At 33.9% G+C, this 22,255-nt stretch overlaps 1 protein-coding gene and 1 non-coding gene across 2 annotated transcripts; both read right to left on the bottom strand.

The window, feature by feature from the left end:
* Positions 1-5,265: 5,265 nt before the first annotated feature.
* LOC128035060 (small nucleolar RNA R71) lies at positions 5,266-5,372 on the bottom strand. The gene has a single exon (XR_008191464.1). It is a non-coding gene; the product is annotated as a small nucleolar RNA R71 (small nucleolar RNA).
* A 306-nt stretch (positions 5,373-5,678) lies between these two features.
* Positions 5,679-12,098, bottom strand: LOC105761062 (eukaryotic translation initiation factor 3 subunit A). Its single transcript, XM_012578724.2, has 14 exons — positions 11,988-12,098; positions 11,610-11,691; positions 10,892-11,373; positions 9,999-10,214; positions 9,519-9,887; positions 9,412-9,441; positions 8,567-8,794; positions 8,290-8,451; positions 7,939-8,160; positions 7,637-7,843; positions 7,350-7,556; positions 7,007-7,087; positions 6,668-6,869; positions 5,679-6,463 (listed from the first exon to the last, which is right to left on the bottom strand). Exons 2-14 carry the CDS (start codon positions 11,653-11,655, stop codon positions 5,919-5,921), a joined length of 2,997 nt encoding a protein of 998 aa, XP_012434178.1. The 5' UTR covers positions 11,656-11,691; positions 11,988-12,098; the 3' UTR covers positions 5,679-5,918.
* Between the last annotated feature and the right edge of the window lie 10,157 nt (positions 12,099-22,255).

Raw genomic sequence — 22,255 nt, forward strand, 5'->3', positions numbered from 1 at the left:
AACATGGATCATTTGAAGAAGAAATAACTGTGGGTTTGACCAATCCTACTTTCAACATGATGCTTACGAGTTTAATCATTTATACGTTGCATTGTTGACTTGTTGGCCTCTGTAACCCTTTATCTCTATTACGTGGATGAGTGTACGGAGCATATACACACACACACATATATTGTCATTGAAGGGTAGAAAAAGCACACGCTTGGTTCAGATTTCAGAAGTGTCCCATTTGTCACAGAGGGAAAGCAAGATGGCGTAAGAGTTTATGTAAATGGCAGCTTATTTTTGGCAGTCAATATCGATGGATTTGTAAGCAAAGTGGCAGTGGCAGACTGGCAGTACGTATCTTCCACTTTGCCTTAAAAATTGGGGGGGGGGGGGGGTGACTTTTTTGCTTATTTAACTTGGGGTTTGGTTAAGGGATTATTAGCTAAGTGGGTTAATTTTGATAGGGGAAGTGGGGCGTTGGAAATTGGAATTTGGAATAGGTAAAGGGGGGACTTGAAATGCAGAAAGTTGCAGAGAACCTTAAAATGCAAGCAATGGTATAAAAATTTGACAGTGATCGGTGGATAACAAGGGAGGGAGAGAGCAAGGTTGGAAAAGATTGGTTTTTTTTTTAATAAAAAATCTATTTTTTTATTAATTACAAAAATAATTTAATTAAGTACCAAAATGATATGGATCAATGAACATGGGTGATGCCAATGAGATTAGTGTTATCACTTTATCACGTCAATCAATGATTCGCCGATAAAATAAAGAATAATTTTTTTTAGATAGTGCCAATGTATTTGGCGTTATTTATATACACACACGTATTTCATAGAAATAAAAGAAAAATTAGGTGGTACTAAATAAATTAGTGTCATTCATGTCATTTTTTTGTGGTGCCCAATTAGATTGACGTCATCATCCTCAACTTTTGTTTTTTCATTTTCTTCCATTTTTACTATCTTATATCTCTTTCTCTGTCATTAACCTTGGTTTGAAAATGTTAATAAAAAATGAAAAGAAGAGAAAACGAGAAAAATGCAAGGCAAATGAGAGGAAAGTTTTCCACAAAAGTTATAGGAAGAGGAAGAGTTTTTCAAAAAAAAAAAAAACCTTTTTTTTGTCTGAGAGAGGGAAAGATCTAAAAGGAAAATGAAAAATGAGAGAAGAAGAATTTTCCAGAAAAATGAAAGAAAATATTTTATTTCTCCAAGCACCTTTTATGAAAAATAGAGAGATTAATTAGCATTAACTAGAAATATATTTTTTATTATGAAAATTATGTTTGCATGTTGAAATGCTTTTATTTTTCCAAGCACTTTTTCTGGGAAAAAGCCACAATGATAACAAATAATTTTACTAAAGTCAAAATTATGTCAACAAATAATTATTTTGGCAAAATAATAATAACAAATAATTACTTAACTAACTAATTATATTTCTAATGTGAATTAAAAAAGCATATTAAGTCATAACATTGAATTATTTTTTATAAGAACTAATATTGGAAACACAACTTTTCTAAAAAACTTTCCTTCTTCTCTCATTTGCCTTGCCTTTTTCTCTTCCTCTCTTCTTTTCATTTTACATTAGCTTTTTCGAATCAAGGTTAACGGCAGAGGAGATATAAGGCAATAAAAATGAAGACAGAAAAGCAAAGGTTAAAGGACTGGTGACGCCAATCTAATTAGCACCACAAAAAAATTGATATGGGTGACGCCAATCTATTTAACACCACCCAATTTTATTTTTTTTGCCTTATATGAAATACGACTACTTATATGGGTGACGCTAAATATATTGGCACCACCTAAAAAAAATTGTTTTTTTATTCTACCAACCAATTATTAGTTGACGTGATAGTGTGTGACGGTAATCTTATTGGCACCACCCATGTTCACTGTTTAATTCAAGTCATTTACGTACTTAATTGAAAAAGTGAGTCACTTTTGTAAATAATAAAAAAATTTGGATCATTTTGGTAAAAAAGCCGAAAAGATGAGAGTCCAAGTATATGAAATGATGAATTTGAGGATGGATTTTAGACTTGCAATGCACAATTTTCTAAGGTTGTGAATAGACCTATCCATGGGCCGGGCTCGGAAAAAAATTTCGGCCCGACTCTTAGGCCCGGGCCCGGCCCGAAATATGGGCCTAAATTTTTGCCCAGGCCCGGCCCTGAAAAAATAATAAGCCCGAGCCCGGCCCGGCCCGATTTTAATAAACACAAAAAAAATATTTTAAAAATAAAAAATAAAAAATGTTTTTAAAGTATTTTAAAATTAAAAAATAAAAATATATATTTATTATATTTGGGCCGGGCCGGGCCGGGTCGAGCTGGGCTCGGGCCAAAAAAGTTGAGCCCGAGCCTGGCCCATTTTTTAAACGGGCCTCATTTTTTTGCCCAAGCCCATATTTTGGGCCTATATTTTTACCCGAACCCTCCCATATTTCGGGAGGGCCGTCGGGCCCCGGCCGGGCCGCCTGGCCCATGGACAGGTCTAGTTGTGAAAACTACTGTTTAAAAATATTGATGTTTGTTTCTTCTTATCGTCAATTTTACTTTTTTCAGAAAAGTAATCTATTTTTTTTTAATTATGAAAATGATTCAACCTCAAGATTATTTATATAAATGACTTAATTTTCACAATGACATTTGGTGCCGTTACTTCTCAAGGCGGCACATCGCAATCATCTTTTAATGATTCGAGCATGATTAGTTGAGAAGGAAAAAAATATTTTCTTATGCCGCCACTTTTTCAGGCAACAGCGGTATGTGTTTTCTAAAATACTCATATTTTTATGGGTATTCTCGAGGTATAAAAAAAATTTAAAGAAAATTATTTTGGTGACAACACATAAAGTGACGACACCAGTTAGAAGGAACCTTTTTTTTTTTTTTCTTGGCGTCGCCTCCTCAGGTGGAGGCACCCATCTGTAAAAAGAAAATTATTTGGTGATGGCATTAGAGGGTGTAAATTTTGTTTTATTATTTTTTTGGTACCTCCACTTTTACTGGAGCCACCCAAAATGTAAAAAAAAAACACTTGGTGACAACAACAAAAGTGGTGGCACCGAATGTGAAACTTTTTTTTACTTGGTGATAGCACTAGAAGTGACAACACCAGTGTGTAATTTTTTTTTATTGGAGGCATCTAATCTGTAAAAAAAAAATAAACTTGGTGACAGCACCAAAAGTGGTGGCACAACTTTTTTTTACTTGGTAACAAAACTAGAAGTGGCTACACTAGTGGGTCTAAATTATTTTTTTATTGTTTTTTAGTTTTTATTTTACATTTTTTTTTGTCGCCTCTTTATGTGGAGGCACCAGATGTGTAAAAAAAAGTTTCCCTTTAGTTCCAACTCGAAATGTAGCGACATGACCTACCGTCAATTGTAGTGGTAGTTTAGATACGTAACGGCATTTAACGAGCTTGTTTTCTAGCCATTTTAATATTATTTATTGCATTTTCAGTAGTTAGTACGTGATGAGTAAAAGTAAATAAAATAAGTGTTTTTACACATACTTTGAGTATTAGTAGACCTATTAGGCCGACACGGGGTTTAGGTAGTTTTAATTTGTGTATTTGAGTGTGCAGTATGCTTAATTTCAAGCCTAATGGACGTAGGAATTAGGGCTGCACAAGCTTCCCCACCCGCAAAAGCACGACATGGACTTCAAAGCCCATAAATTTAGTGTTGTGTTGCAACACAACTTATGTGTGGCACGACACAGCCTGACGTGGTGCACAAGATCTTCAAGGCTATTTTCGTCTACACAATCACACTTTTTCGAAAACTTAGGACGTGCATGTGACCTAATTAGGGCTTCTACTCGCTCTACAAATAAGACCTTAAGGGTTCAATATAACTAAGTATCTTTTACACATCTAAAACCCCTTGTAGATTAGAATTAGGTTTAGGTTTTTCTCTTTTATTTTCCAAAAGCTTTTGTTCTTTTGTCTTGGAATAAGTTTTGATCCAAAATTTCTTTTATTCAATCGAAGTATTTCAGTTTCTTTTCCTTTGCAAATGACAATATTAGTTTACCAATCGAGAGAGTTACTACTCTGTGTTTAATCGACATCGACAAGATTATTTCTTTATCTCTTTTCTCATTAGATTTAATTGTGTTCTTTTACATGTTTATTTCATTTGAGATTGAGATGATTAAAATCATGAGTAGCTAATTCCCTTAGGGGAGATTACTCTTTCTCCTTGTTAAATTAGTTTGGTTGTTTGTTTGATTTTCTTTTTATTTATTTTATTTTAATTTAGTTTATGATATTTATCTCTTTTATTGTTTATCATAATATAGTATTTTAATTATTACTATTTAAACATGTTATTGTAAAAGTATTTTCGTAAGATTTAATTCATCCTCCTTTGAATATGACCCTTATAACACTTTCATGTGTTCCGTTGTAAAATTTTACTATGTTACAATTTGATTTGTATTTTGGCGGACACTGCTGCTTTATTATATATGTTTTTGGTGTAGTATTTTTCAGTCAAACGTTCTCACTTTTAGCGACGATCAAGTTGTTGCACCATTGTCGGAGAGGTTTCAGCATTAGATCTAGAATTTATTTTTACAATAGAATATGTAAAGTTAAAAACTATAGATACAATATTATTTTTAATTCTGTTATTTTTTTATTTTTGTCTATTTATTTTTGTTTTTATTTGTTTAAATTATTTTCAGTTTTTAATTTGTTTATGACCCGAAGTGGAAGCACTCTAATTGAGCCATATCCTGATCCATAGCAAATTATTAGGCGCAATCATCTGTTGATGCACAACAATCCACCCGTGACAGTTGATCTACCTCGGGAAAATCTGTTATTTGACAATCGACCAGAACAACAAGAAAATATAATTGGAGACCTATTGATGGCTCAAAAGACGTGGTACAAGTTCACATTACCAACACTAGAAGCAGTGCAAGGTAGCATCGAAAGACCAAAAATCAATGCCAATAATTTTGAGATTAAAACAGCTATGGTTCAGATGATCCAAAACACCTTGCAATTCAAGGGAAACGTGGTGAAAGACCTAAACCAACACTTGAAGTGATTTCTTCAATTATGTGACACCTTCAAGTATAATAGAGTAACCAATGATGTTGTACGTCTTCGATTATTTCCGTTTTCTTTGTGTGACAACGCAACGGATTGGTTAGATTCATAAGAACCAGGTTTCATCACCACGTGGGACGAACGAGCTAACGGAATTTTTTTACATAAGTTTTTCCTTATCAACAAAACCATCAAGCTCAAATGAGAAATCATCAATTTTAAACAATACTAAGATTAGTGTTTGTACGAAGCATAGGAGCATTTGAAGTCAATGTTAAGGAAGTGTCATCATCATGGATTGCAAGCATGGCTCCAAATACAAATCTTTTACTATAGTGTAGACAATAACATCAGGTCTAGCTTAGACGGAACAACTGGAGGACCTATCATGTACGACACATACGAACGAGTCTATAAAATCATAGATGACAAGACTATGAATTCATATGTGGCCAAATGAGAGATTCACATACAAAACGAAGCCTCCAACGGTGAAAGTTGTCAGTGACGATGATAGATATCAACAAATCTTAGAGAAGCTTAATCGTTTAGAGTCAACAGGTCTAGTTTTTCTCTTTGCCTTTCCGATTGGTTAAGAGTTCGACATTGAAGAAATAAAACCCTATCTATAAAATTGAAGAAAGAAAATCCAGCCTTAACAACTGTCTAAAAGGTTCGACATACAAAATGCAGTAATACATCAAAGAAAAATAAATAAACAAATAAAAAACATTATACAACTTTATCATGGCTGTTTGTCATTTGTCATTGACAACCATAAATAGTTCCCAAGTACAAAAATTTCTGCATTCATTCCAACCCACCATCTGACGATCAGCAGTCGGATCAACCGCGTTGTGGGTTCCTGACCCTTGAAGATCGCCAGGGTTCTGCCTTGCTGCTCCCACTACCACCACCAAGACGATTCGAATCTGGAGGTGTGGCTCTGCTACCACCACCTGCCAAACGATCAGAATCCTGAGGTGGAGCCCTACTGCCACTAGTCCAGCGATCAGATTGGAGTGGAGGAGCCCTGCTACCAGCAGCCCGTCGGTCAGGTTCCGACGGTGCTGGCTTGCCCCATCGATCAGGTTCAGAAGGTGGGGCTGGACCAGAGCTTTCAGGCCTTTCTCGCCGGAACCTAGGAACATATTTCCCAGGAGTTGGAGCAGCAGCAGCAGCAGCAGGAGCCGCAACTACAGGCTCGGTTGTGTGGGACCCAGCAGGAAGTTCAGAAGGCCTAGAAATCCCCTCTGGTGCCCTTCCCAAGAGAGCTTCTCGCCTCAGCCTCTCTTTCTCTTCCAATTCACGCTCTCTTTGTCTTTGCTTTTCAGCAATCTCATCCATTTTTGCTTTGTGCTCAGCTTCTTCTTTCCTCCGCCTCTCAGCCTCTGCAAGTTTCAAAGATCCATTAAATAATGACGAGAACATAATTTAAATAACAGAAAAACATAACCAATATGACTCTGAACAAAGTACTCAAATTTGTATGAGTGGATAAGAGGTGAGACAATTCTATTTTGTGAGAAGGGGAAATTTATGAATCAAGTTAACTGGCTTTTTTCAAAAGAAAAGATCTCATTGAAAATATATACCTTCACGTTTACGAGCCTCCTCCTCTTCGCGCATCTTCTTTATTTTCTCCTCCTCAGACCTCACATAAAATATTTTCTTTCTCTTAATATCTCTTTCCTGCTTCCGGGCCTGAATTATTTGTTTGATCCTCTCCTCTCTCTCTACTCTCCTCTGGTCAAACTCAGCTTGCCGACGACTTATTACTCTTTCCTGGAAAATCATCTGCAGAAAAGCAGAACCAAAATGCGTATGTTAAATGGCTAACACTGGAAAAGACGTAGGAACCTCCAAAGAAGATTATCTCTGCCAAGAGCTCCCTCTCTCAAGAACATAAAGCCACTAATCCCAAAGGTACTGACCTTGTTTTCTAGCATACGTGCCAGCCTATTCTTCTCTTTCAAGTCCCCATCATGGCGCTGTCTGCTCAACTCAACTTCCAGCTACAAGTCAGAAGAAAAAAAGAATTAACGATGATATCATCAAAAGGTTGAGAATAGCAACAGAAACCTCTCTCAAACAAAGATGGTGTAACATAGATCGACAGTCCATCCATTAGTGATAAATAGGCAAATGAAGGGCGGGCATCCCTTGAGGCAAACTTGAGCACATCAAAGTATTTTATATGTTTATTAAATTGCAAACAAGGTATGTTTTAAATGCAAAAACAGGTGCAATAACAAAACCGAGAACTGGAATATTCACCTGTTGCTCACGTTCATGAAGCACCTTCTCTTCTACCAATCTCCGTTGAAAAGCAGCTTCAATCAAGGGGGCTGCTTCCTCTCTCTTTGCCCTTTCTAGATGGTCCATTGTTTTAGCAACTTTTTGTAGTCTCTTCTCCTGTTCCTGCCTCTCCTTGAGCTGCTCACTCAAAGCCCGCTCGATCAAGGTTTGCTTTGTTAATTTCTCCTGGATACATATTCATAGTCAAAAACCAAATTCAATATCAATAAAAAAATGTGATTGGATGAGAAAAACTGGCCACTTACCCCATCCAAAATTGGCTTCTTTTTCCCTCTTTTCAAATGCTTTTCAGTTTCCTGTAGTAGTGCCTGTGCTTCTTCAAGCTCCCGCTCCTCTATTTCCTTACGAATTCTTTCAGCTCGTTGTTGCTCAAACATAGCAGCAAGCCTCTTCTTTTCTGCTTCTTCAGTTTTCTTCAGCAAATGCTGCCTCTTTGACTCCTCCTCACGTTCCTAACATATCAAAACAAACAAAAGCATGGGCACAAGTTTATGAAATTTCTGTTATTTTGCTAAATGATGAAACCTCATGTTTTAAATGGGGATACCATTTCCAATAGTTGACGCTCTTGTTCTTCCTTTCTTTTCTCAATGATTGATTTCCGTGCAAGAAGTCTTCTGTGTTCCTTGTCTACAATTTCCCCTAACCCTGGTAAAACTTCACACAGCTTTGATGCTTTCTTCGGAGCGGGATATATCATTGCTCTTGATTTATTCAAAGACTCGGCAAAAACAGTCAAGTGATCTTGAAGCTTGTCAGATTCAAGACCCTGAAAAGGACAGCATAATGAAAAAATATATATTATCTTCCGCCATACAGAGGCCTTTAAAAAATATGAACAGAATGCATAAATCCTAGAAATATCCACAAAGAAATAAGCATAAAAATCCTAACTCACCATATTACCAAACAGCACAGCGCCTTTCATGTGGTCAACTTTCATGGCTATGAAATTATGTTTCACAGCATCAACAGAAATCTTTTCAACCATAGAAAATTCATAAAAGGGGATCATCTGAGACAGACTCTCAATTTTCATTGTCTGGTAAAGTTGGGAAACCTGGAGAAGCAAGTAAATCAAGTATAATCACAAGATCACACATGCTTAAGCTTAACACGAGTAAAAAAATAAAAAAGAACAATGAAAAGAAAATAAACAAAAAACAGAAACAGACCTGCTTAAGCAATCTGAGGGTAGCAAGCCTTTCAAGGGAAGGAACATATTGAGAGAGTTGAACTTCGGGTACAGATGAAGCTGAAGTCAGCTTCCCACCCAGCTTTGATATTTTCATCAACGAAGGATGTATCTTAGATGCAACATCAAGAGGGAGAAAATCATTTTCTAAAAGATGGTAAAGATCTTTCACTTCTTGAGTTGCACAACTAAGTACACCTTTGGATACCTAAATAAAAAGGAAATAACAAAAGGCAGTAGGTCAACACTCTAAAAGACAATAAAAATTCTAGTCACATAAATGTAAAGCCAATACTCTTTGGTATCCTATACAACTCAGAGAGAGAGAGAGAACTCAAGCCTCACTTGCAAAAATGCAAAGACTAATTTCTTTGTCTTAAAGAACATAGCAACGAAAGACCATCATTTCATGAACATAATGATTCAGGACCAAAAAGAGATCTAGGAATATAGCAGATTTTTAAGGCTATGATAACCTAGATAAAGAGTTACGCCTATATAGCAATTGATTATTTGCCTTAAACAATGGAGAAATTATGTGATGTAGCCAAACCGAAATAGTTTGTGATTAACAGCCCTAGTTGGGTTGAGTTCCACCATATTAAAATTGATTTGAGAAATGTCATTGTTAAGAGTACTTAAGACATATAAACAACCCAGCAATTGACAACATTACCATCCATGCTCTTGCTGCTTCATTTTTAAAGGCTATTTGAACAATTTAAACTTTGAAAATTCATGAGAAACAAGCCATCAAATAAATAAAAATAACATGCATAGAAAAGAAGAAACAAAGCAAAAAGAACTCATAAAATTTAAACATACCAGCTCTGTGAGAACTGCCGACCTTGACAACTGTAAGAAGCACAAAATGTCAGAGTCGGTTAATATCAAGAAAAACAAAAAGTACATCAAATGAAAATACAATATACCACTTCTCTGTTCTCAAGTTTAGATTCAAGATTAAATCCTATAAGATTTGACATTCGAAGGTTGCGTTCTTTCTCATTTTCAAGTTCCAAGTGTGATGCACCACGTGTTTGATTGTAAGGGGTAACTGACAGTGCAGCCAAAACAACTGATGATGCTATCAACTGCAAGTCCTTCTGACTTAAGTTTTTATTAAAGCTTTTTTGAAGTGAAAATAGGTTTAACCATGCATAAGCATGATAAAGATGGCTGCTTGAAATCCAGAATATTTCAGTTAACTTGGCATAATAAACCACCATCAAGGAAGCCTTGGGAGTTTTCTTCACAATGGACATCAATCCATGAATATCTTCAACAGAACGAAAAGCTTCCTGTAAGGACCAACATAGCAAGAAACAATAAGAAGCAGGTAAGATCTATCCATTACAAGATAGCAAACTCATCCATTAAGCACAAAAAGGTGGATATGGCAAGAAGCATACCTGCCAGAGTCCAAGTTCAGTAGCAATCTTTAGCTGCTCAAATCTCGTATCAAGATACAGTTGCAAACTTTCAGGTGCTGAAAGATCAGGTCTGTCCCTCTGGTCTTTATATTTATTTAGATTTGCTAAATGATTCCTTATAATCTCACACAACCTTCGGAACTCTGTTGTCCGTTTATACTGCTTGCAAAACTGGAATGCCCGATGTGCTGTCATCTACAGGATATTTTTAAAAAACACAAAGATTTGTTATTTCAAATATGTAAAAATATTACTAAAATCATGGAAACAAGACATTATCAAGTGCAAGCACAAAACAAGAGACATTAATGCCATTATGTTTCAACTCTAAGGATGTGCAGGTGAAGCCACCTACACCAGACCAAAACCAATTTTTCTGGTCAAGCTAATCCTATATTCCTGAAAAGTTACCCTTTCAAGCTAAAAGATTGTTAACCTCCTCCCCCAAAAAAAAAAGGAAAGAAAGAAAAAGAAGAATCAATTCCAAATGCTAAATTCTCATTTTCCCAATACCAAAATCATTTTTTTTTTTGCCTGTGTACCTTCTTTTTCCAGCAACCTCGTTAGTTCTTTGTAACTCACCAAATAACAACAGTAAGTACCTATGTTACTCGAAACTTTTCCTTTAAAGCTTAAAGATTCTAATACAAAGAATAACTTCAAATCTAAATACTAAATCAATTAACAGTTCCACTCATCTTGCAACGCAAGACTACAAACACAAAAATAGTATGCAAGAACCTAGAGTCCCTTCTATGATAATGCTGAAAACAGGTTTGCCAATTTTGATGTAGTAGTAAAAAATTGAAAATTTACAGATATAGTTGCAACAAACGGTGAACATTTATGGAAGTCATTTAGACAGGAAATACCGCATAGAGTGCTTCTAACTTGGAATTGTTCCGCAATATTTCAAGCACTGTTCTATAGGTCTCCCAGAGAAACTTGAACCAAGGAGTAACAAGTTCACGATCAGACCTATCCTTTCCTTTCTCTCCACTGACATAGCTTAACATTAAATCTTGTGGCCTTTTATCAGCTTCAAGGTCATCAACATCTAATGCTTCTTCTAAGGCTTCTGCCTGGCTTCGAGCCTGCTCAGCTTTCTGAGTAGAAAGATGCATGAAGTGCTTGATCACTTCCTCCAGAGAACTGACATTCACATGTTGACATACAATACGATATTGAATCAGACCATCCTTGGCAAAACGACCCTTCCGCATGTCAACACACAGCTCTACATATTTAAACATGATCTTTTCATGCGGCTTCTGCCAAGCTCTGTATCTCTTTGAAGTTATTAGATTGTGAAGAGCCTGCAAAGCATCTTGCTTCTGCCCAACATTAATCAACTCTGCATCAGCCAAATCACAAAGTCAATACATTACAAACGCATTATACAATAAAAGTATAATTAAATATCACAACCCAACATAAACTTTTAACAATTTAGGGCAATGGCTGCAAGACCCAGATTCACAATAACAGCAGATAATCGTTCTAATGCCAAACAATGGGTAGCATATATTGACAAAAAAAAGTTTTGAAAAAACAACAAACAAACTAACAAAGGAAACATTTGTAGCTAACCTTCAGCTCTCTTCAAGGCATTCTCTGGTTTCGCAAAATTCGCCATGTTTTGAATCAATTTCTTAAAACCGCCCTTGGTAGCCTAAAACAAACAACGCCGTTTTCTATTAATCAAATAATTTAAAGAATAAATAATCTAAAAAAAAAACTTTATCTTCAATCTAGGAAGGAAGCCAAATACAAGTCCCCAAAGAAAATTAAGAATAAAATAAAACTACGATCTGAAATTGTATTAAAATTTCCTAATACATATCCATTAAATTCACATAAAATCTAAAATACAAATAAAAAAAATTAAGTCGGCCTCATAGCCCGACCTGAAATAAAAATAACGAAGAAATTTTCCCAAAAAAATAAATGCGAGATTTGGAGACTCGCCTGAAAAGGAGGGTTAAGAGCGGCCGCGATGAATGATAACTGAGGTAGTAGAAGAAGAAAGAAAGAGGGTTTGTCTGAAGCTTCTGCTTGAAACGAAAGATAAAAAAATAAATAAACATTTTGATTCTTTAGCCCATTAGGATACTATCTCCAAATAAATTGGGCCCAACTAAATGCGGCCCTATACACTTTAGGATAAACTACAAGTTTAGTCACTTAGATTTGTCTAAAATTATGTTTTAATCACTAAACTTTTAAAAATTACTATATGGTCACAAACGTTATTGATTTCACGTTATGGTCACTGACTTGTTTAACAATGAGATAGAAAACTGATGTGGCATATTTATATCATAATTTATATTATGCTAAATTGGTACTTATGTTTAGGAAATTCTAAAATATATAATAAAAATTAATATTTTAATATTTCAAAAATAATATAAATATATAAAAATCAAAAAAAATCAAGAAATGGAGATTTCCCGATCTATCTATTCCTTTATCTTTCTCGAACAATTTTTCCTTACATATTTAATTTTTTTAAATAGCTAAATTCTAAAGTGAATTAGTATTTGTTATTAATGATAGGTGCAAAAGGTGGAGATAAAAGTTAAGATGGATAATAAAAAAAGTAGTCAGATCTCCGACTTTTTTTTCTCATAGGTTTATTAAAATAAATGAAAATAATTTTATTTTTTTCCAAATCTATGATAGTGTGATACTCCAATTTTATTTATTTATTTTAAATAATTTCATTATAGGTTTTGATTTGTTTTTTTTGAGTCAATGATTAGAACTACATATAGCCCCTCCACAATCTTATAAATAGGAGGATAATATGCTTCAGGATACTCGAACGCAAAACTCAATCGACACTCCAATTTTTATTCTTAATCTTTTCTTTTCTCAACAATTTTCTTATTTATCTTTTTTTTTATGCTTAATTTATGTAATGAAACTATTTATATTTGCATAATTAATATATATTATCAAATCTTAAAACAATTTATTTGAAATGGTTAAAATCTTATATAAGTATGCAAGAGATGAAAGAGAAGGGTGAAAAAATTAGTGGAAGGACGCAAGTGGAAGTGAGCCTTAAACAAAATAAGCTCATAACGGCCTGCTATGTGAATCTTAACAAGGTCTTGGAGTGGGTAGGGTTCAGAGTTCGTATTTTTATTTGGGTTGATTTTGGATAAAATTTTAGAATCATTTTTTCGATCAAGTCTAATTTTGTTTTGCATTGACCTAGCCTAACCCATGATCACCTTTATTCGGAGGTGGTGGAACAACCGAAGAAGGTGATTGGAGGTGGTGGAAGCAATGGTAGTTAGAGTTTTATTTTGGGAGAAAAAAAAAAGATAAGAAGTAATGTTTTTCTAAACCGGACTGGTGGTTGAACTTGTCAATCCACAAGTTCATCGATTCAACCGATCTGGTTAAAAAATTATTAAAAAAAACTTGATTTAATCGGACTAATCTTCGATCAATTCCCAACCCTAATTGGACCAATTTAATCAACATTGATAAAAAGAGAAAATAACAAAAAAAAAAAAAGAGAGAGGGAGAGTTGTAACCTTTTTTTTTTATTTTTTTTCGATTTTATTTTGTAAAATTCTAAAATTTTAACTTTTTCTTTTAACTTTTTCATTTATATGTATTTTGAATTTCTATTTTCCTTTTATATATTTTTAAACCAATTTTTTTTAGCTCTTTTTGAAGTTTTTAGAATAATTAAGGAGGAGGACATGTTTGTTCCCTATTTGTTTACGTGTCACTTTCATATTTGGTCACATCTGTAACACCCTAACCCATATTCGTAGCCAAAACAGGGTTACGGAGCATTTCAAAATATACAGATCAATTACAAACATTTCATTTTATTTAACATTCAAGTCAGAAATTATTCATAAAGCCCCTTAAATTAGCCATCGATGCCCAAAATATGCATTAAAAACAAGTTGGGACTAAACCGAGTACTCAGAGATTTTTTTGCAAAATCTCAAAATTTTTCCAAGATACAAGGGACACACGCCCATGTGGTCAGGCCGTGTGGGCATTCGAAATAGGGCACACGATCGTGTCCCAGCTCTTGTTCGTACCCGTGTAACTCTCTGACTTGGGTCACACGGCCAAGTCACACGCCCGTATGCTAGGCCGTATGAACATGAAAATTCGCATTAAATAGGTGCAAGGGTCACACGGCCAAGCCACACGTATGTGTGTCAGGCCGTGTGAAAAATCCTGAGCATTCTGTTTGGAAATTTTAAAGATACAGGTGACACACGGCCAGACCACATGCCCATGTGTTAGGCCGTGTGTTACACACGACTGAGACACACGCCCGCGTCTCTACCCGTATGGACGAAAATAGGCCATTTACAGGGCCACTTTTCTCACCCAAATTGTCTTCCACCTACATCATCACTTAAACATATTCTCAATCCAATATAAAACATTTAAATCAAACCAAAACCAAGTCTTATACATGACATATCAACTCATATGTTTAATTATCCAAACTTACCAAAACAACCATACATACCTATAGGCATATTTTACCAAATTTATACTATCACAAACCAATCATCAACATGCATATATAGTTTCCATCATTTATCCATTTCAAACACACATCAACATACTAAAAACACTTTTTACATATCAAAACATATCAATTACAAGCCATACCAAATTGTTAATTTCAACCAAACACATAGATACCATCCATGACCATTTTTAGCCTATACATGCCATTGTAACCAAAATGTAATTACTATATGCACAGAAATGAGCTGATGGATAGTGTAATGATATCTCTGCCAAGCCTCCAACCCAACAAGCTTCCGAATTACTATAAAATAGAGGAAATAAAATAGAGTAAGCATTTAATGCTTAGTAAGTTCGTATAACATGGAATTTAACTTACCATTATTTCACACATAAGGTAAGCATACAAATATTTATCTAAAGAAATTTGGCATTTTGCCTAAACACATATAATCTCAAGAAACATGTTAGTCATGTACTTCATGTGAATATCACGAAACAAGGGTGAGCTCACCATGCAAAATTTGTCATATATATATATACTTTCCATATCATACACTCATATAACATGTACATTTCCATAAGAATTCATCTCAGTTCAGATTATCCCATGTCGGAACTTTGCTTATTGAATTTACTTGAAATATCGATAGATACACAGGTAGTACACTCGAAGTGTACAAAACTGTAATTCGTCAATTCATATTTGGGAATACTCATACGAGCACATAAACGGGAAGTCATCTCTCGAGCCATATAACAGGAAGCTCATGTGAGCCATGTAACGGGAAGCTTATCCGGGCTGTATTAAGAGCTATATTCAGAAAGCTCATGCGAGCCAATAACGGGTAGCTTCAAAGAGCCATTAATCGGGAAGCTCTAGATAGCTATATATTGGGAAGTTTAAGCGAGCCATATCGGGAAGCTCTGGAGAGCCATTAATCAAGAAGCTCACAAAGAGCCTTTAATCAGGAAGCTCACGAAAAGCCATACATCGAGACGCTCATAAGAGCTGTGGTGTGTCTACAACACATGCAGAATCACAACCAATTGGGACGCTCCGAAGAGCTATTAATGGGAAGCTCGCAAGAACCATATAACGGGAAGCTCAAGAGGGCTAATAATGGAAGGCTCTTTCAAGCTGTGGTGTGTCCGCAACATATGCAGGACCACAACCAATACGAGAACCCTGTATCCATTGAATCTCATTTATCCAAATGAGACTTAATATTTATCGAGCATTGTCGGATATGTGATCAATTTCATATATATATGAAATTTATACAATTAACATATACATTCAATTCAAACATATAAATATACACAATTTAGTTACACGAACTTACCTCAACTAGTGTTGGTGTATTTGTAATCTACTAATCCGATACTTTTTCTTTTCCTCGATCCAATTCTGTATTTGGTCTATCCGGATCTATACGAGTAAATTTAACTCAATTTAATATAATTCATATTCAATTCAATCCAATTCATATCTTAGGCAAAAATATTATTTTGCCCTTATACTTTTGATTAATTACAATTTCGTCCTTATACTCGAAAAATGAAATTCATGCAGTTTAATCCTTATTCCAAACCTAGTTGATTTTTACATGTAACATTAGCAGCCCATGTATTCCATAAATTTAGAATTTTTCCATGAATTTTACATCTTTACAATTTAGTCCCTAAATCACAATTTCATCAAAATTCACTTTACAAAAGTTGTTTATCTATCAACAACCTTTCATTTTCTACCATAGAATTTCATAATTCAACTATATTCATCCATGGAAAAATCCTAACACTTTGATAACTTTACAAATTAATCCTTGAGATAGCTAGATTAAACTATTATGATCTCGGAAATATGAAAATTATTAAAAACAAGACAAGAAAACATACCTAATTGAGCCAAATAAGTTTGCTCAAAACCCAAATTCCATGGCTAGGGTTTCCATGTTATTGTTTTAGGAAAGATGATAATATGATGATATTTTATGTTATTTTATTATTTTTCATCTTTTTCTTTCCAATTTAGTCCTTTTAATTTTATTTTCCATGGATGAATCGTCATACTTATCTACTAACTCCTCTTAATGGTCTATATTTCCATATATGGACCTCAAATTTTAATTCCATAGCTATTTGATATTTATAGCTACTAGAGCTTAACTTTTGCATTTTATGCATTTTGGTCCTTTCTATTAAATTAAGCATGTAATCGGTAAAAAATTTTTGCAAATTTTTTTTTGCGATATTTCTATCATAATGTAGATCATGAAATAATATTAAAATAATTTTTCTTCCGAATTCGAATTTGTGGTCTCGAAACCACTATTCTGATTTTACTAAAAACGAGCTATTACAACATCACCCAATTATTCAAAAACATATGATGTTAATAGTAGAAATTAATTGGGATAATGGATACCAATTTTAAGGATTAATTTGATAAAAAAAAAGTAGTCCAAGGCTATAACACCCCTAACCCGTATCCGACGCTAGAACAAGGTCACAAAGCATTACGGAACTTATAACTCAAACAATCATACATTTTATATTCATTTCTCAATCAAACAAAATCTAATCAAATTTATTCATGTAGTCCCTAATACGATCCCTCGAGGTCCAAAATAGATATTAAAAGTGGTTCGGGACTAAACCGAGTACTCAAGGTATTTTTAGAAAAACATTAAAAATTTTCAAAGTGCAAGGGTCGTGTCCCAACCCGTGTCTGACCTCGTGTAACTCACTGACTTGGGTCACAGCCAACCACACGCTTATGTGTCAAGTCATGTACCCTTCAAAATGGCCTCACACGCCTATGTGCCAGGCCGTGTAAAAACTGGAGGGTATACTGACTTGTACCACACGGCCAAGCCACGCCACAAGGCCAAGCCACACGCCCGTGTGCTAGGCCGTGTGAAGCTACTGACTTGATTTTTATAGAAGTATCAGAGGACACAAGGCCGTGTCACCTGGCCATGTGTCATACACGACTGAGACACACGTCCGTGTCTCTACCCGCGTGGACAAAAATAAATCATTTTCCAAGCCACATTTCTCACCCAAATAAGTACTAACCTTGACACCACAATGTGCATACAACCTTGGCATAAATAGGCATTCAAAACCAACCAATATCAAGTTTATAACATGTAATATCCACACATACAACATGATATCTAAACACATCAATTGACCACTTTAAAACATGTCAAATATACTTCCAAAATATACCTAAATGGCCAAACTCATATATGAAACATTGTGCCTAACTTAGCATGCATACCACACTTCAATTTCAACCATTTTGTATCCCAAATACCAATTCACAAACAAGACATTCACATAGCAATTATACCCCACATATCATAAGGTCATTTACACCTATTTACATATCAAAACATATACCATTTTCAAGCCAACTCAAATGGCTAAATAGACAACAAAACATATAGGCTATAATTAGCCAAAATGACCTATACATGCCATTTAACCAAAATATATAAGTCCAAAGTACCAAAATAAACGTTTAATAGTGTGATGCGGTCTCCGAGAACTTCCAATCTGAACGAGCTTCTGAATCACTATAAAACACTGGAAAATAAATAGAATAAGTAATTAAGCTTAGTAAGTTCATATAACACAAAACTAAACTTACCATTTAACCACAAATTTAGGTAAGTAACTCAAAGCATAACATAATTCAATTTGGCCAAAGCCTATGACATAACTATTAACCAAGTTATCCATGCATTCATATAAAACCGAGAATCATGTATGAATTCAACAATTATTAAATTCCATGTACATGTACCATCTATACCGTGTATTCGTATATCATATATAAACCATTTCCATGTAAATACATGTACTAGTTCGTATTGAACTTGTGTAACTCGTAATACCACTATACCTGTTGAACCACTTAGAATATCGTTAGATACACGGGTAGTATACGCGAGATGTACTAAACTGTAAATCTATCAATTCTTGTACATGTATGCTCATACGAGCGATAAACTGTAAGCTCCTCTGAGCTAAATGTCGGTAAGCTTATACGAGTTGTGAATCGGTAAGCTCTCACGAGCTAAAATCGGTAAGTTCATATAAGCTGTGGTGTGCCTGCAACACATGCAGGACCACAACCAAATCGGTAACCCTAATGATATGTCATTTGTATCCTACAAATTCCTAAGGTTTAAACGGGGCTCGATATTCTTCGTATGTCATTGGTTATGCGCTCGGTAATTATACATAATAATTAAATCATTCACATACATATATTTCAATTAAAGCATATAAATACACAATTTAATTACACGAACTTACCTCAAACTCGTACGACGAAAAACGATAGTTTATTCGATAACTTTGTCCTTTCCCCAATCTAATTCCGAACGTGGCTTTTCTTGATCTATATAACCAAATTTAACCACTTTAATCTATATTCTATTCAATTCAATCCAAAATTCATGTTTTGGAAAAATTACTATTTTGCCCTTATATTTTTAACTTCTTACAATTTAGTCCCTAGGCTCGTAAAATGAAATTCATGCAATTTCATCCACAACCAAGCCTAGCCAAATTATATATGTGCTTATATCAGCCCATAAATTTTACAATTTCACACATTTAACACATAATTTTGATATTTCTCAATTTAATCCCCAATTGACAATTTCAACAAAACTCACTTAACAAAAGTTGTTTATTTAACAACCAAGATTCATTTTATTCCATTAAACTTTAAGAAAAATTAAAACTTTATCATGGCAAAACCCTAGAATTTCATTCATATTGCAAATTAGTCCCCTATTTAGCTAGCTTAAGCTACAACGATCCCGAAAACATAAAAATTAACAAAAACAGGACAAATGATCATTTACATGCAAGGGATTTTCTTTGTCAAAATTTCAAGCTCTCAAATGGCCATTCTTTGCTGTAATTTTTTGTGCATGCAAGAATGAAAGAGATGACCATTTGTGTTTTATTTAATTTTTATATTTAATTACCTAATTACTTTTTTACCCTTACCTAACTTTAAAAATTTCATAAATACAATGTCATGCACATCTGCTAACTCAATTAGTGGTCTAATTATCAAATAAGGACCTTCACTTTAAATTTCTATAGCTATTTAACACCTTTAGCTAATAGAACCCAACTTTCGCACTTTACCCGATTTAGTCCTTTTTCACAAATTGAGCATACAAATGGTAAAATTTATTAACAAAATTTTTATAAAATAATACTATCATGTTATAGATATTAAAATAATATTAAAATAAATTTTTTGACTTCTCATTTGTTGTCCCAAAACCACTGTTCCGATTTTATTGAAAACGGGCCGTTACAAAGGCCAACTCGAGAAATGACTAAAGGCTAATCTATACATTAAGCATTTATTTGGAAATTCTATGTTATTAATTAGTTTTATTTCAATTTAAAAATATAAAAGGGATTGGTTTAATATTAGGTTGATTTATCATCTTTATCAAAGGAATTGTTTTATCTTCGGTAAAAGTATTTGGGCAAATTAGCTCTTATATATTTCAAACGTGCAAATTAATCCTTTTGATAAATTTCTCTGTTAAATGATCCGTGAAACGTTAATTTAAATGATTAATTACTAATTTGATCCCTAAACTATAGCTAATATCATTTTGATTTTTTAAAAATTCTTAACAATAATTCTAAAAATTAAAAAGTATATTAAAATAAATATAAAATATTAAAATTATGTTAAAAATTCAACAAATTTAACCTTCAATATATTTTTAATAATTTTTAATATATTTTTAAAATATGTTGACCTTAAAATTTTCAATGGTAACTAATCAACAAGTACCATGAAGCCTTGAAGGAGGCATATGACGCCCTTGCCACTCAAAATTTTCAGTGGTAAGTAATTAACTACTACTGTCTCCTGCATTAATTAGTCTTGAGATGATAAGCTTGATGATGAAGCAACCATATAATATCTTGTTGTAGTTAGCAGTGAACCAGAAACTTTGATGCTCTTGCGCCTTCATTTGTTCTCTATCACCTTGTTCCTTTTATTAATAATAAAGAATTTTGCAAAGTAATTATCAAATTATTTTAAAAATATTTTAACTTATTTTATATTTATTTTAAGATATTTTAAAATTTTCAGAATTGTTGTTAAGAAAAACTTCTAAAAATCAACATGTATTTTAGCTATAGTTTAAGGATCAAATTAATAATTAATCATTTAAATTAATGTTCCATGTCATCAATTTGCATTTTTGAAATGTATAATGTTGGAAAAGAAAACAAGGTTCATAACAACACTTTGCATGGATATATATGTATGTAAGTATTATACGTGTAGAGTAGTGATCAATTTCTTGTTAGGTTATTCCATATTTGCAGTATGGCAATAAGCACCTAATGTCATCATCAATAATTTGCATGGAAGACATGTTTAGTTATATATGCATGGCCTATAAGGAGTACACTCATATTGGCAGTAGCTGATAAAACCACACGAGATGTTGCAAGTACCTTCACTGTGGCCAAACTGTTGAAAGTTTAACCAATATGAATACATTGAATTCAAGGATGAATTTTCACCATTTCAGAGGGCTTTTTCTGTACAGTTAAACGAGGAAGGAAAAAAAAAAATCAAAACGTGATCATTTGAAGAAGAAATAACTGTGGGTTTGACCAATCCTACTTCCAACATGATGCTTACGAATTTAATCATTTATACGTTGCATTGTTGACTTGTTGGCCACTGTAACCCTTTATCTCTATTACGTGGCTGAGTGTACGGAGCAAATATACACACATATATATATATATTGTCATTGAAGGGTAGAAAAAGCACACGCTTGGTTCAGATTTCAGAAGTGTCCCATTTGTCACAGAGGGAAAGCAAGATGGCGTAAGAGTTTATGTAAATGGCAGCTTATTTTTGGCAGTCAATATCGATGGATTTGTAAGCAAAGTGGCAGACTGGCAGTACGTATCTTCCACTTTGCCTTAAAAACTGGGGGCTCTTTTTGCTTATTTAACTTGGGGTTTGGTTAATGGATTATTAGATAAGTGGTTTAATTTTGGTAGGAGAAGTGGGGCGTTGGAAATTGAAATTTGGAATAGGTAAAGGGAGGACTTGAAATGCAGAAAGTTGCAGAGAACCTTAAAATGCAAGCAATGGTGTAAAAATTTGATAGTGGTCAGTGGATAATAAGGGAGGGAGTAAGGGGGTGGAAAAGAGGAGAGTCCAAGAATATGAAATGATGAATTTGGAGATGGATTTTGGGCATGCAATGCACAAGTTTCTAGGGTTATGAAAATTATATTTAACAATATCGATGTTTGTTTCTTCTTTAATTTTAGATATGGAATGATTATACTTAAAAATAGGTTAATTTTATTTAAAATTAATTGTGGATATAAAATTTTATAAAAGTTAGAACTTTTATCTCACATATTTAAAATATAAATATGTGTTTAAAAATAATAATATATAATAAATAATAAAATTTAAATATGTAAATATATAGATTAAGACTACTAAATGCACTATAATCGTTTATCTCGGTGTTGCTATTCATTTTAGTTGGTGTCGAGTTAATTTATAACATCAGCTCAATGAACAACTTTATCAATACGAGAATATCTATCACACGTGTACGCGTGTGGAAACGACATATTTAGAACACTCAAGTGTGTTTAAAAAA

Source organism: Gossypium raimondii, chromosome 11 (genome assembly GCF_025698545.1).
Source record: "Gossypium raimondii isolate GPD5lz chromosome 11, ASM2569854v1, whole genome shotgun sequence".
NCBI lineage: Eukaryota > Viridiplantae > Streptophyta > Magnoliopsida > Malvales > Malvaceae > Gossypium > Gossypium raimondii.